Source organism: Typopeltis vanoorti, chromosome 21 (genome assembly GCF_054136105.1).
Source record: "Typopeltis vanoorti isolate ZY-2024b chromosome 21, IOZ_Tvanoo_1.0, whole genome shotgun sequence".
In the NCBI taxonomy this organism is placed as follows: domain Eukaryota; kingdom Metazoa; phylum Arthropoda; class Arachnida; order Uropygi; family Thelyphonidae; genus Typopeltis; species Typopeltis vanoorti.
In genome coordinates, this window is record NC_143569.1 from 76955222 (window position 1) to 76972141 (window position 16920).

At 34.8% G+C, this 16920-nt stretch overlaps 1 protein-coding gene across 2 annotated transcripts in view; it reads right to left on the bottom strand.

The window, feature by feature from the left end:
- Positions 1-16920, bottom strand: part of LOC150095000 (protein zer-1 homolog) — a 289217-nt gene that overhangs the window by 183620 nt on the left and 88677 nt on the right. For both annotated transcript variants that reach the window (XM_090411703.1, XM_090411704.1), the window contains exon 5: positions 6444-6646. In XM_090411703.1, the coding sequence (XP_090267829.1) occupies positions 6444-6646 (203 nt within the window). The remainder of the gene's footprint in view (positions 1-6443; positions 6647-16920) is intronic.

Sequence of the window (16920 nt, forward strand, 5' to 3'; positions counted from 1 at the left end):
ATTTGGAGAAAAGAGCAAAGCTAATAATAATGGCAAATATCTGTTGGATTTCTGCTCAGGACATGGACTGGTTATTACTAACACCATGTTCCAACATAAAAATGTGCACAAATTCACATGGAGAGAAGAGGCTAGGAATAAGAAAAATCTCATTGACTATGTTATTGTTGATAGTGATGTTTTCTCCCTGGTGCAGGACACCAGAGTGTACAGAGGATTTGAAATTGGAAGTGATCACTATTTAGTCTTGAGCAGGATAAAATTGAATTTCATATTGAAAAGAATAACATGTAAGAAAGTTTTAAAGCGAATAAAAGTTGAGCAGCTCTCAGATGTGAACTGTAGACTAAAATACAGAAATATTATTGAAAAGAAAATGAAAGAGTTTGAGAACAGGAATCAAACCTTGGAGATTCAGTGGCAAACTCTGAAGGAAACATTGATTGATTCTGCCAGAGAGGCATGTGGTGAGGTTGTGTGCAAGGCTAAAAAAATCAGAACTCCCTGGTGGACACAGGAAGTTAAAGAGGCAGTGAAGGAAAAGAAGAAAGCATATCAAAAGTTCCTGGCAAATAAGTCAGCTTTTACTCTTACAGAATACAGAGACAAATGTAAGAAAGCTAAACAGTGTGTAAAACTGGCTAAACAAAAGTCATGGGAGGACTTCGGCAAGAATATAGAAAATAAATATCAAGAAGGTGGCAAAATATTCTGGAGGTTGTTGAAGAAGCTTAGGAATGGAGGAGAGAGTGCTGTAAAAGGAATTAGAGATAATAAAGGTGAAATGAAAACAGGAGAAAAAGATATCCTTGAAGTATGGAGTAATTACTTTGAAAAACTGCTAAATGAAACAAGCAGTGATGACAGCACAATGATAAAAAACACTGACCAGGCATGCAGTCAGGAATACATATCCATACTTGAAGTAGAAAAAGCCATCAAAGGCTTGAAATGTGGAAAGGCAGCAGGAGTAGATGATATTCGACCAGATATGCTGAAGTATGGTGGTATAAGAGTCTTACAGTGGCTGCACTGCATAGTTCAGAAAGCCTGGACAGAGGGACGAATTCCCGATGATTGGAGTAGAGCTCTCATAGTACCCATATATAAAAAGGGAAATAAAACTGAATGTGAGAATTACAGAGGTATTTCCCTACTGAGTGTTCCTGGCAAGATCTATGCAAGTATACTTGAGAAACGGTTGAGAAGAATTGTGGAAGAAAAGCTTGGTGAAGAACAAGCTGGATTCAGGCCAAATAGAGGCTGTCAGGATCAGATCTTCACTTTACGACAAATAGTCGAGAAAGCATGGGAATATAACAAAGATCTGTATTTAAGTTTTGTCGATTTGGAAAAGGCATATGACAAGGTGCCAAGAGAGAAGCTATTCAATACGCTGCAGTTATATGGTGTCAATGGGGCATTATATCAAGCAATACTTAGTCTTTATTTGAGTTGTGAGTCAGCAGTTAGAATTGAAGGAAGTACAGGAAGATGGTTTAATGTTAAATCTGGTGTGAGACAAGGATGTACATTATCCCCTCTGTTATTCATTATCTATATGGATCACATTATGAAGGAATGTGGTATTAAACCTGATATCAAAATTGGAGATGTTAATGTCAGCTCTTTGCTTTATGCAAATGATGTTATACTTCTAAATAAATCCGCTACAAGTCTGCAAGATTCTCTGACTAAATTGAATAGCTGTTGTAATAGATATGGTATGAAGGTCAGCAATAAAAAGACAAAGACAATGAAAATAGGCAGAATCATTGAAAATGTCAACTGTGTTGTGAATGGAGAACCTGTGGAACAAGTAAAACATTTCAACTACTTAGGCACAATTTTTACTGAAGATGGTATACTAAATATAGAAATAGACAACAGAATCAGCAAAGCTGGTATCGTGGGAAGTCAATTGAATAAATTCATATGGAATAAGAAAGAAATTAGTCGGAACACTAAATTAGCTTTATACAAGACTGTGTTCAAACCAATTTTAACTTATGGATCTGAGAGCTGGGTCAGAAGTAAAACACTTGACCAAAGACTAGAGACCACAGATATGAGAGTCCTGAGAAAGATTAGAGGCGTGAACAGATGGCATCAATGGCAATATCATATTAAAAATGAGGATATTAGGAAAGAACTTGACATTGTCAGCATCCAGGAATGCATTAGCAGAGCTAATCTCAGATGGTATGGTCACTTAAATAGAATGGGAGAGGAAAGATTAGCAAAACAAGTGTTCTCTGCCAGGTTGGCAGGAAAACGACCCAGAGGAAGACCAAGATATAGGTGGATTGATACGGTACAAAGTGCCTTAGACGATAGAAATATAAGATCTGATAATGTTGGAGTCTTGACAAGTAACAGACTGATTTGGAGGAAAATTGTAGATAGGAAGTTAGTAATGATGTAATTTTTTCATGTAGTACTGTCATATCCTGTTCACCCCTTGAGGGTACATGGCAGGAATTTGATGATGATGATGATGATGATGAAAAGAGTTTTAGTTAAAGAGATCCCGGGAGAAATTTAGGCAGGAAGAATGGATATAAAAGGGAAGAATGCTGAAAATATAGATAGATCAGAGAGGGAAAAGAGAGAGATTGGCATTCGGTTGGAATCGGAGCATTCAGCATTCGGGGAATCAGAGTGCAATGTTAGAGTCGGCAAGTCACTCATGCAGCTAATTTAAGTCTACTAGTCGAGAAGCAGTTAGCTAATAGGTTGTAGAATAACAATTATAGCTATGGAAAACAGCTGAGAGACTATTAAATAGACTAGCGATACTTGAGTTGAGATTTAATTTCAGCACCGACCTTTCAAGGACATACAGAACCTTGAAGCAAAGCACGAAGTTACTAGAGAATAGTAGAGGCTGTAAAGTTGAAGTTTACCGTTAGCTGTGTTTAGAATTATAGTGCCTAAAGAATTATTTGAATGCAGGAGGAATGAACAACTGTGCATATAAAACCTCAAGATAAGGAATTATTGTGTATTGCCATAATTCATGAGTGATCAGTAGTACTTCATGCAAGAACGTTTGTTTATGTATATTGTGACTGATGATTAATTCAGTTACTGCTTAGAAGATTTATTTTAATGAGTGCCGTATACTGTTTAAGTGTTTACAGTTATAAAAAGTGTTTACATATAAATAGATGAAGAAAAAAGATTATCGGTAAGAACATTCCAACCATTAATATTCCTATGCAGAGATGTGAGTGTTTCATCTCAGAATTTTCTTATGTTAACAGTAACTATTGCAAAGATTAGCTGAAGTGTAAATTTAAAAGTGTTTGCTTGTAAGAGGTGTTACTGCGATTTTATTGTATTTGGAACTTAAGGAACTGTGAGAAGACTGTATTAGAGATAACAAATTTACCATTGTCTGAGTTTGTATGACAGTATTATCAGAAAGGCTGAAGTGTTCATAATAACTTAATTAGTGATTTGATCTTAAGTATAAATTTGTGATTCTAAAATTAAATGTTTCTTTTTGTTAATCAAAAGTTGTATTTTGCCTGAATCTCTTTTACTGCACCATTCATAAAATATTTGAACCAAAGCGGGTAAATTAAGTAAGTTAAATATTCTCGGTCAGTATATATGATAACAACATATAAAGGAAGGGAAGGGTAGTTGAGAGTTGGTTTATCTTCAATTCTTGAACTAATTCAGATATAAAGTGGTGCAGTCTTTAAATATAAATTTTCTTTATATTTGAATTAGAAATCAACTTACAACCTATCAACTAGTTAAGAACATCGTAATAACTATATATCGGATCCAAAGTATAGATTGAGAAGAAATAGGATCCAACAGTTAGCTTCAAGATTAAATGAAAAAAACTTACTGGAGCAAGATACGAAGATAACTTTTTATTGTAGCAGGGAAAGTAATCTTGTACAATATTTTAAACACGAGTGTGGGTTTGTTTATTGTAACAATGTGTCAGGTTTACTAACTGAAATGAGTGTTGCACAATATCATCCAAATGAGTGGCGTTTATTTATCGACAGTTCAAGCAGAAGTCACAAGTGTGTCTTACTACACAACGGGAATGTATATGGCTCAATTCCTATTGGCTATTCAGTCCACTTAAAGGAAACATATGAGGACATTAAAAATGTTCTGAAGTTATTAAAATATACAGACCATAACTGGATCATCTATGTGGATCTTAAAATGGTGAACTTTTTACTTGGCTTTCAAAGAGGATATACAAAGTTTCAGTGTTTTCTATGCTTCTGGGATAGTCGAGCTAGAAACCAACACTGGAGTCAGAAACATTGGCCTCTTAGAATATCCTTGAATGTTGGAGAACAGAATGTTATAAATCAACCTTTAATCAACAGAGAAAAAATCATTTTTCTATCTCTACACATCAAACTAGGTCTTATGAAGCAGTATGTTAAAGCTTTAGATTTACAAGGTGACTGTTTCCAATACATATGTGAAAAATTTCCGCAACTTAGTTATGAAAAAATTAAAGCCGGTATATTTGATGGACCGCAAATTAGAACTTTAATGAGAGACCCAAATTTCATCAACTCTATGAACGAAATTGAGAAAGAGGCCTGGACTTCATTTACGATGGTTGCGAATAATTTTCTTGGAAACAAAAAAGCGTGCAAATACAAAGATTTAGTGGAAACAATGCTTGAAAATTTCCAGCACCTAGGTTGCAACGTGAGCATAAAGCTTCATTTCCTATACAGTCATCTTGATAGATTTTCCGAGAATTTAGGTGCTGTAAGCGATGAACAAGGCGAAAGATTTCATCAAGACTTAAAAACTATGGAAGATCGGTACCAAGGAAGATGGGATTCTCACATGATGGCCGACTACTGTTGGAGTATTCAAAGGGATTGCCAAAACAGAACACACAGCAGAAATTGCTACAAACAAAAATTTATTCCCTGAAACTCATGTATAAGTAAAATTGTTATTTTTTTATAAATATTCTTGTAATTTTTAATGAATATTGTTAAGTAGTTATGTATCTAATTATCGGCCTCTCTCGCATTCGAAGCGCCAGTACGTGCTGTTGCAGTTCTGATCTGTGCACCGCTTTGAATAATAGGCTATATCTTCGGGAATTTTTCGAATTTCTTGATAAAAAGTCAGGAACAGATTTTTAAAAGTACATACTTTCAGAAAATATTAAAAAATCGATTTTTTTGATCCTCTAAATAGTACTTCCTCCTTAAAACTATCAAAAACTTACAAATTAGCAAAAAGAAAATGCCGTAGAGGAAAAACCTGACGTGATAGAGAAAAATGGGTTTGATATTTGAAATCAGCGCACCCAAATTAGTAAAAAACAAGTCTCATATAAAAGTCAGCAAAAATTGTGTTGGACTGTGTAATCAATGTCTATACATTCATACCACACACACAGACCAAATTTGCTGAGAGATTAAACACAATAATTCCTCTTCTTAAAATTATTCTACATGATCGCATACACCCAAGCATAGTAAACAACAATCCAATCCATCATGAAATTACATTCTTGACAAAGTTTATACGAATAAATGTTTCCACAGGGTTGAATAAAATATGGATGAAAATGAGAATCTGATATCTATATTATTTAAATTAAGGGGATATTAAATCCCACATTGTTTTAAAACCGAATAAGAAACTCAAAGATTAGAATCAGAGAGTTTCTTGCCGAATATAGTAAACTATAAAGTATCGGCGACCACTAGCGTGAGCTAATGCAAGTGACCCTAGTACGTAGTGCAATACCGGACAACTCGTAGCAAAGGTGGTGAAGTTCTGATCGCTATTCTTAGGTATTTCCCATAATGTAAAAACACATTTCCTAGGAAATGTATGCTGTTATTACATTATGGTGGAAGGTCACTACCCAGACCGGTTTCAGCCTTTTTTGAGGCTTCATCAGTGAGTAGCTAGACCAATTAATACCAAAGTGTATAGCGAAAAGAACTTATATACTCTGCTATACGAGTTTCACAAACAGGTGCCACCATTAAGTTACTTAAATATAAAGAGCTAATAAGCTTCATTTCGGCGATATAAACATTATTTAAATTAAGGGGATATTAAATCCCACATTGTTTTAAAACCGAATAAGAAACTCAAAGAGAGGGCTAGAAATCATTATTTAGTAATGCAAAACTAAGATTTCCATCAAACTGGCAAAAAATAAATAAATAAATAGATAGATAAATACAAAAAAAAATAAACTAGAGAAACAAAATCTAATTACAAAGTAACACTACTAAATAATTCCAGTATAAGAAATTTATACAAACAGAGGATTAATAACTACTTAAAAAAAATACAAGATATGCATATACATTCATCATGGAAATTTATCATTGCAGTGTCTTTCACTAAGTAGCAGAAATATTTTAGCTCATGATTTACAAATATTATGATTTATTTTTTATTTTTCTTACCTGCCAGCTATCTGAATGTGTTTCTCTGCTATATGTTGCTTCATAGCCATCATTACAACATCTAGTGCTAAACGAGGATTTCGGCATGATTCATATCGAAAGACGTGAAATAAATCATTAAGAACCTTTTGTAAAATCTCTGGTCTACCATAATACATCTGAGCTGCTGTCAAGATTTGTTCTTCATTTGCATTTCCAGCAATCTGCAGATTTAATTTAAAAAATTTAATGAATACATCCTAGAACTGAGTAAAAGTACTTTAAAAAAAAAAAAAATCACTAGTTGTACTAAATTCTCAGTTTCTAGATGTGCATATTTTATTTTTTTAAACTTAATAATAAAAAGGTAAAACCAAAGTAATTTACATATATCAGTCATTTCAATTTCAGGTAGTCAACTAGCTAGCTGATCAGCTATTTCTTTCCTCTTTGACTTACACTGTACACATTATGCCACCTTCATGGGCTACTCTCTCTCTCTCTCTCTGCGTGCGTGCGTGTCAATAACACTAACAATTTAATGCTCATTCTGTCTGATATTTTATTGACAAAAGTGACTAATATACAAATATAGATGTAGATAAAGGCTTAGATGTTGGTGATTATTCATAATTGCACTTAATGCCTATGAATAATTAATAACACTATCAAAAGAACAAAAATTATTAAGCTGCTAGTATTCTGAATTTCAAACAGGTATTTCAGAGCAGAAAAATACACCAATGCTTGTTACTGAACATACAGCACTTGATTAGGTAACAGTGGAAACAACTCACAATGTAACAATATAAGCTCAATATGAAATAAAGTTCAGTTGGAGATATATGGTTAAAAGTGGTCTTAAAATGAATGTCTCTCAAATCCTTGGTAAATTAATGCAATTACTGAGATTAAAAGAGTGCTTCATTGGCAATGACAATTCTAAAAATAGTCTCAGTCTCAACTTCTGTACAGCACAACAGCCTTTTTCCACATTTAAGCCTGTGTACTAGGTGTGTGCGAGTCCTGACATGCCATAATGATGATAGCATATGCAGTTCATGCAGTGCAGAACATCAAGTTCAAGGTGAATGGTAATAACTATTTGGTCTGTCTAGAATATTAGACAAGTTGCAGGCACATGGAACTTTATAAACTTCAAGATGTGTTAGGTGGATGAAGTTTGCCCTGAGAACAAGCTTCATACACTTCAGCAGAGTTTGAAATGAAGGTTCAAGTTCTTCATAAATATAATCTGCATGTCACTTTTAAATCACACATCCAACTAGCAACTTTCATCTGTTTTCGTGAGAAAAAATTGCGACCAACACATCCTCGAGAATATAGTTTTCCATGTGTCTGCAACTTAGCCTACTATGGAAAAAAACCAAAATATCTTAACACCTGCCTTCAAATTAGAACTGGCAGACTGTACTCTGCTGATGCTGAAAAAGAATCTGCAGCGAAGTTTCCTGAAGAATTGCAAAGGATAATTCAGGAGGCTGATTATCACAGTCATCAAATATTCAACTTCGACGAAATTGGTTTCTTTTAAAAGCGTATGCCAACAAAAACTTTCCTAGCTAAAACTAAAGCATCTCAACCAGGATACAAAGCATCTAAAGATCGGTTTATGCTTTTATTAGGAGGCAATGCAGAAGGCAACTTTAAACTCAAACCTATGTTAGTTTATTATGCACAAAATCCAAGATCTAACATTATTGAAGAAATCAGTACAATTGGAAAAGAACTTGGATTTAATGAACTGGATAACGAAGATGTGAGAAACTTGTTCGATTCCCATTCAAAACAGTTAAGCGAGAATGATCTCCTTCAATTAGAAGATCAGAGTGCATATGAAGAAGACGACAATGTTAAGAAACTCTGTTTAATGCTGTTCCTAATAACAAAGCTTTGCTGAAATCTTGATAAAGCAATCGCCAGATGTAGCAAATTGCATGACAAGATAAAAAAGTAGAGTGCTATTCAAACATCTTCACTTAATTTTTTTGTAAAAAAGTAACTCAATCAAATGTTTAGACATTAAATAAAAATTTAAACAATTGATTTTTTATTAACTTTGATGATTTTATCCTCTAATATAGCTATTTTTCTGTCAAATTTAGGCTAACACATGGATGAATTATAATTATTCCTATTGTTTATTGTATTCGCTTAGCGCACATTAATTGAAGGATTAATTAATCATGTTAAGCAAGGTTTTCCTGTACTTGCTCCATAGAAGTTACATTACTACAAGTCTGAGAGACTATTTTCAAAATCAGCATTGGTTATGAAGCACTTCCCTACCTCAAGAAGTATGCCTGCATTAATTCACCAAAGATTTGGCAGACAGTCATTTTATTATTATTATTTTATGGCATCTCCAAGGAGTCTGGAGACTCACTGTGGGAGACCCAAATTAACCATTATACAGACAAATCCTATCATACCTCACCTTGAATCCATTCACCATCAGGGAATCAGCATTGGCTATGAAGCATTCGTTACAACCATTTCTGGCAATCCATTCGGCTCACTCACCGCACATCCCTGATAACACACTCTTACACAACTTCCACAGATGGCCTCTAGTTCTCTGACTATTTGTCATATATTGAAAAATTTCACTTGCATCAATTTTATAAAATCCTTTTAATATCTTAAAGGTTTCTATCATGTCCCCTCTTTTCCACCTATCAACTAAACTTTGTAACCTACAAACCTTCAACTTATCCTTATAGGGAGTATTCCACAGATCTGTCACCATCTTTGTCATTCATCTCTAAATCTTCTCTTATAGTATGTTTTTCAACATCCAAGTAATTCTTTGAGCTATTTTACCAACTTTTGCAAGTTGGTAAAATCACTATCTTTTGCCCACAATGTCAGTTTATTTAAATCATCCTGCAGGATATCTACATCACCTTTATCAAATATTGCTCTTCCCAGTTTTGCATCATCAGCAAACAACTAAATATCCTCTTTTAAATTTTTCTCTATGTCACTGATATACAAATTAAAGAGTAGTGCCCATAGTCCTAGATTCCACTTCCCCCATATACTACTCTGGTGCCTGACTGACGGTGCCCCCCCCCCCCCAATCCGCCATGCTGCCTACTATAAAGTATTGCATGCCTATCCACCTACTATTGTATTTTACCTTTCAAAAACTTTTCTAATACTTTAACAACCACTCCTGATATATTAATTGGTCTGTAGTTTGTATCTCTGCCTTGGAGCCACCTTTATGCAATGGTACTCTCTTATCCTCTTTCCACTCGCTTGGAACCCTTCCAGAGCTCAGACTTAGATTGAACAACTTTGTCAGAGGCAATGACAATTCTCTTGCACATTCACGTAGTACATGCATCGATATGCTATCCAGTCCTGCTGCTGTGTTCATAGTCATAATTTTTAATATGCTGAATACCTTCTGTTCATCTACCTCAATTATGATCTGTGTCTCTGTAACATCAGCAACTGTAAAATCTCTGCCTGGATGATACGCCTTTGGAAATGATCACTCATAATGAAAAAAACCTCTTTTGAGTTTACTTTGGCCTGTTTAGCTAGCTAACTTTCTCTCTCTCTTAGTCTGATTTGGCCTTTCTTACCATACTAGTCACTCTTCTGGCTCGCATTTTGTAGAGCTTATGAGTATGCTGATCACTTTTTTTTTTTTATATTATCTCACAATATTTTCTTTTTTTGCAGTTCTTGCATTATATCCCTACTCATACACTTAATGCCAACTTTGTTTATTCTTTTGACATTGGGTATGCAGTCTGATACTGCTACTCTCAAGCAATCTCTGACCACTTATAAAGCACTATTGACATTCTTTCCTTGCAGTATCTCAAGTCATGGCACTGTTCAAAGATGACTCCTGAGTCTCTCATAATCTTATAGTTGGACATAAAAATCCCTTCTTGACAGAGAATCACAAATGTCTGGCAACTTCCCAGAACATGACCACATGGTCACTCTCTCCAAATGGAGGCAGAGTGTCTGCCTTGGTTATCGATATATCTTCTAATGCTAATATCAGATCCAACACTCTCAAACCCCTTGTCCTCTCTATAACATACTGTTTTATGTAATTATCGCTTAGCAACTTTTTAAATCCTACTTCCATCTTGCCATGCCCCCCCTTTCCTCCCTCCAATCGATGTCCCCATAGTTAAAGTCTCCCATAATAATTGTTCGGCCTACATTCATTGTGCCAATCTGCCGATACATAGCTTCTACATCTTTCAGAAGTAGAAGCCATGTTGCTTCCACAAACAACTCTTTCATATTTCTCACCTTTCAAATCATCAGTGTCTTAACTCGTTTGCTTTCTTCTGCATACTTACAGCTTCACTAAAATCCTTGATCTTCACACTTGGAAAACATACTTTCCCATTAAGTATACCTCTTATCATCAAATCACCATACAATACTTTCTTTCATTCTCCGTCCTTCTGTACCACACGTCAATCATTTCTTCAGTCGTTCAAGCTCGTGTTCTGTCCTGTGAAAGAGTCCATGTAAGCATGCAATTTCTTTCTAAACTGGCATCTTGTCATTGGCATTATTACTTTGAACCACTTCCTTCAAACTCACATTCATATTTTGTGCACTATCATTCACTGTCACTGCATTCTTTCACTCCCGACAACTCTCGTTTCTTTTACTCATTTACGAAACATTTCCTACAAATATTCTCACCATTCTCACTCTCATTGTGGTACGAACACACACACAACATCACACTAAATCCCACACGTTGATATCCGTCAAAATTGATGGCTTGGTCACCATTTTTCTCATAGACATCAGTGCCATAATGTAGACTGCTTTCAAAAGAATACAGCATAATAATTGTCAAGACTAAATGACATACTTAACATAGTCAGAAAAAAAAAAAAACATCAATTATATATAACAATATTGCCATTGCCAATATCAACTAAAAAATAATAACTTATCTGAGCAACAAGTGTACTACAGCCATTACCAAGGACGATGCTAGTGTCCCCGATCTGATTTTAGGACTACCTCTAATCCAGCATCTCTAAATAAACTTCCTTTTATCTCAGTCAGGTGGGGACTGTTACAGAACATTTGTTCCTTTTTTTTCAGTTACAATTTAAAATTATTTCCATAACAACAAGATCAAGCACTCTGTGTTCAGTAATAAGCATATCTTCGTGATCTGAAGATGTTGATTTGAAATCCAGAAATGTATTAGTAACTTAATAAGCAATTCATTTTGTAATTTCAATCTTGTTCATACAATAAAATGCAACTATAAATTTACAGGAATTGTATATAATACTTATTGATTCATATGTTACAGCAAAATTCATTAAGGTCACCTTTTTTTTCTCCCATAATGATTCAAAGCCATCTTCTTTAGCAAGAACTGTTCTGACAGAAACTGTCAGGTCAGGCAAAACAAATCTCTCAATTTCTTTCTGTCCTCAGATTCTTCCTTCATAAACACTGTGCCAGTTTGGGTTTATCTTTTCTAGATCTTATCTGGTCTCACCACCTTTTCTGTGATTTCCTTTTGGTCTCTTCCCCTCAAATTTCATTTCATACATTCTTCTTGGTATTCCTTCTAAGTTCATTCTCATTAGCTATCCAAAACATTTCAAGGGAGAGTTCATAAGCATTTCTTCAATACTTTTCAGTTCTAAATTATTCCTAATACCACAGTTCTTATTCTTTCCTTGTTTTTGCCAATATTGTCTTTAAAACTTTCATTTTCATTGCTTGTATTCTATTCATATACCTTCTTGTTAGTCTCCATGTCTCTACTGCATAAGTCAAAATTGGTAAAAAGTAACTGTTGTTAATCAAAGGCTTGCACTTAAGTGGGACCTCACTGTCCCAAAGTAGACTATGTATACTGTTTAAAAAAGTTTGACCTGGTGAAATCCTCCTCATTATTTCCTAGTCTAAACTTCTATCACTAGAAAGTATACTTCCCAGGATATTTGAAGTGTTTACTATTCTTCAAATCTTGCCCATTGAGTCTAACACCATTAATGTTTACATTTCCACTACAATTCAAAACCATGCACTCACTCTTCTTACTATTAATATGTAATCCATAGTTCTGTGTCTCACTATTCCATTTGTCCAATTTCATCTGTAGTTCTTCTGAATGTGTCCAAATCAACACATCATCTACAAACACAGCTGTTTTTCCTTTCTGGTTATTAACCATATCTAAAACACTATTCATCACCACAATGAACAGCAATGAGGATAGCACACTTTCTTGTTGCAGACACTGCTTTAAGAGATCTAAATTTCTTAGTAGGGTACAAAGTTTCGAATTTTGATCTAAGAGGTAATGTGAATGTTTAGCGTTTGAAAACCCTCTCTCGTTCGTTTTCTTGTCTTAATTATTTCTTACATTCCCCTTTGTACTTTAACATAAAGATCAGTTTAATTAAGAGAGTTAACTCATTAAATATCAGCTCAATAAGATAACATCTTACTTCACAGGAACATTTATTGGCCCATTCATGCAGAGTAACCATTCGATGTTATGATACATCTTAAATTAATAACGGAATAACAAAATTAATAACAGAAAAACTTACGTAAAAAGATTATTTAATATAATTTTCACCTGTATGTCACAGGCATCTTCAGTACATTTTAAGGTCAAATTAAACAAAAAATTTTAAGTTTATATTATAATTATAGTTTGCTATACTATATTCGGCATGAAACTCTTTGATTCCGATCCTTGAGTTTCTTATTCGGTTTTAAAACAATGTGAGATTTAATTCCCTTAATTTAAATAATAAATTTTAAGTGTGAACCACTCCAAATTACCAAATTGAGTTTTCCCACAGTTCTTTGCTTTAACATACATATCCTTTATCGTGACTGTTTCTTCTTTTTCTATGCCTAACTCATGCAAACTTTCTAAGTTTTCCCAGATAACCCAATCAAGGACTTTTTTCCAAATCAAGAAATACCATAAACAGTCTTTTTCAAAATTCCCAGTGTCTATCCATCATTTCTTTTAGAGCAAAAAATCAGATCAACAGTTGACCTTTCTTTTCTAAAACCAAGCTGCTCTTCTCTTAGACCTTCCTTATTTCTTGTTGCCATAATCCTTTAAAAAATCTTTGCACAGTAACATAATAATATTATTCCTCTATAATTACTACAATCCCTGCTTGAGCCTCCTTTATATATATTTGGAACAATAATCACCCTGGTCCAATCATCAGATATCACCTTCTTTCTCCGGATCAGTCTAAAGATGTCAAAGCACAATTTTAACCGTGTAGTGCAGGAAGCACTTATCAATTCAACGGGCAAACCATCTATCCCAGGAGATTTTCTATTCTTCATTAATGCTTCTTCAACCTCTGCAAGACTTATTTCCTCATTATCTCTCTTCCCACTGTATTCATTCCAATTCATTTCACTATAGTTTTCATATTTATTTAACAGATCTCTGAAATAACAATACCGCACATCATCCTAATCTCTCTTTCAGTAGTCACAAGATTTCCATCCCCACCTATGAATTGTCTAAGTCTTGTGAGTGTGGAGACAGTAATGCATTCAAGTCATGGTATGATGAGCTGTGTGTGTGATGGATGACCTCCTGAGATAAGTCAATGACTTGATGGAGGTCTACTATTACAACTGATAATAATTTATTTAAAAATATGGCTCCTCATTTCTTCTATCCTTGATGTCCATATATCATTTTTTGTTCCCATCAACTTACATGTAAATTCCATTCAACTTTTTATCTTTTCCTCGTTAACGAAAATAACAATTTTCTTCTATCCTTGATGTCCATATATCATTTTTTGTTCCCATCAACTTACATGTAAATTCCATTCAACTTTTTATCTTTTCCTCTTTAACGAAAATAACAATTTTCGTTAAAGAGGAAAATTTTAATGCACTTAAATTTTAATGCATAGCTCTTTCTCTAATTATAATTCTATCATCATTGGCTCTAGTCTTCATAAACCCCTGAAAAGTTTTATATTTTTAATTTGACTGCTTCTTTAACTCTCTCATTCCACCAACATGTTTCTTTTCTGCTTCCACCTGTTCTTCCACACACTTCTTCTGCTGTTCTTACCATTACATCTTGAAAATTTTCTCATTCCTTATCTGCATTATCTGTAGTTAACCCATGGGACTTGGACCTAAACTGAGACTCAAATTCTTGCTTTACTTCAGATTCTTTCAACATCCCTAGCTTTAGCTTTCTCTCTCTCTCTCTTTTTTTTTTTTTGTTTAATCTTGACACATTTATCTTTCAGACACACATTAAAGTAGTTATAAGAAGAATATGATCTAAATCTAAAGCAACTCAAGGCAAAACTTTGATGTCCATAATTATCTTACTCCCATTCTTCATCAAGGATAAAATAAATAATTGAAAGAACTAATTGACTTGGTTGGTACAAATGATCTGAGGGGCGATAAGTATTCTATGAGGGAGGATGCAAAGGAGTTGTTAGATGAAGCAAAACTGAAGAGCAAGAAGTTGAAGATTTTAAGTCTCCAGCCACATTTCAATAGAGGCAAACTGAAGATGGCATTGATAGCTAATGAATCAATACATAGGTTATGCAGAAGAAATAACACAGAATTTGAGGATATGTGGTCTGTGTATGACAAAGAAGGATTTGTATAATGCTGATGGATTGTATCTAAATGGTTTTGGTGTTAGGTGTCAAGAGAGAGACAGAGCTTTCTTCACCAAGAATGCTGAAGTGCAAATTCGGGAAAACTTAAGCAATTAGGGTGGAAGCAAGTGAGTTTGTGTGAAGGTACCCATGAGGTGAGTGAGAGAATGACCAAGTGCAAAATCTAGTCTCTCAAACAAAAATATTGAATAGGGTAGTAAGTAAGGATGATTGGGGTCCTAAATGGATGCTTCAGTTTCTACAGACTAATGCCAGAGATGTCAGGAACAAGAGGAAGGAGTTTTTGGCATTGGTTAGTGCAACCTTGACAAAAGTTATAAGCACTAGTAAGACTTCACTAACAGAAAATGATGTAGTTACAGGGACAGAATGTAAAGGGTTTAGTATTTTCAGGGAAGATAGAAAAGATACGATGGGAGAGGGGTGGTATTGATAATGATAGCAGATGAATTGCAGCCAAAAAGAACTGGAGATAAACAGAAGAGTGGCTGTACATTTGAAGCAACCTAGTGTGAGATCAAAGCCAGTAAGACAAAATATACAGTTGGTGGTTGCTATAGGACAAGGGGACTCCAAGGATGATCTGGAAGACACGCATCGGCGAATTAGTACAATGAGTGCAGGTCGAGTGATTATTATGGGAGACTTCAGCTATTGAGATATAGACTGGAAAGAAGAAAAATCACATGGCAGGAAGGAAATGGAATTTATACACCTACTTAGATATAATTACTTGATGCAAAATGTGATGGAGGGGACTAGGGGTGTGAGAGTATCAGACCTATTCACAGGATGCTATCCATAACCAAGGTGGCCAAGTTGCCTCCAATTGGCAAAAGAAACCATGCAGTCTTGATTTGGGAGATTGTAGAACATCAGGAATATTCTATCAAGAAGGGATATATGTGGAACTACAAGGCAGGTGATTATGACAAGCTTAGGAAGAAACTTAAATCTGTCCCATGGCATAAAACACTGCAAGGGAAGGATATTAATAGTGCATAAGAGATAGTTAAGGGGCATCTAGAAGAAGCAATATTAAATTGTATATCTAAGGTAAGGAGGGTTAATCACACGGGGTCATACGATGAGTAAAATCATTAAGCACAAGCTGCAGAAGAAGAAAATGTTGTAGAGGATACAGAGAAAGGTGACAAGCAAACTCATGAACAGTACAAGGCTCAGGCAAGAAAGGTGACCAGCATAGTAAGGAAAGTAAAATCATATTACAAGAATCCAGCCAAGCAGGCAAGGAAATCGCAATGAGTTCTTTCGTTACATGGCAAATGAGTGCTGATGGTGACGAGTGACAGAAGCAGATAAAATAGTTGAGTTACTGAGTGACCACTGTGTAAGGATATACCATCCATGTGAGGTAATTGCTGTAACATATGTGACAGAGACTGATGTGGGAAGAGAGGTGGATGAATTAGCAGTTTCTAGGATATCGCAGAATCTCAATGTAAATGCAGCTGTGGAATTAGATGGGATATCAGCTCAGGTTTTGCAAGAATGTGCAAGGGAACTGTTAATGCCTCTGACTAAGATCTTTAATTTAAGTCTCAGCTCTGGTAAAGTTCCAAGGAAGTGAAAAGAGGGGGAAAATAATCCCTTGCATAAGGAAGGTTCTAAGACTGCAGTAACAAACAATAGACCGATCAGTATCTCAGACATGGTAGTAAAAGTACTTGAAAATTTGGTCAAAAAGAGAATTCAAACATGGGTAGATAAAAATATGATACTGTATGAAGGTCAACATGGCTTTGTGAAGGGTCGATCATGTGTTAGTAATTTACTAACTTTTT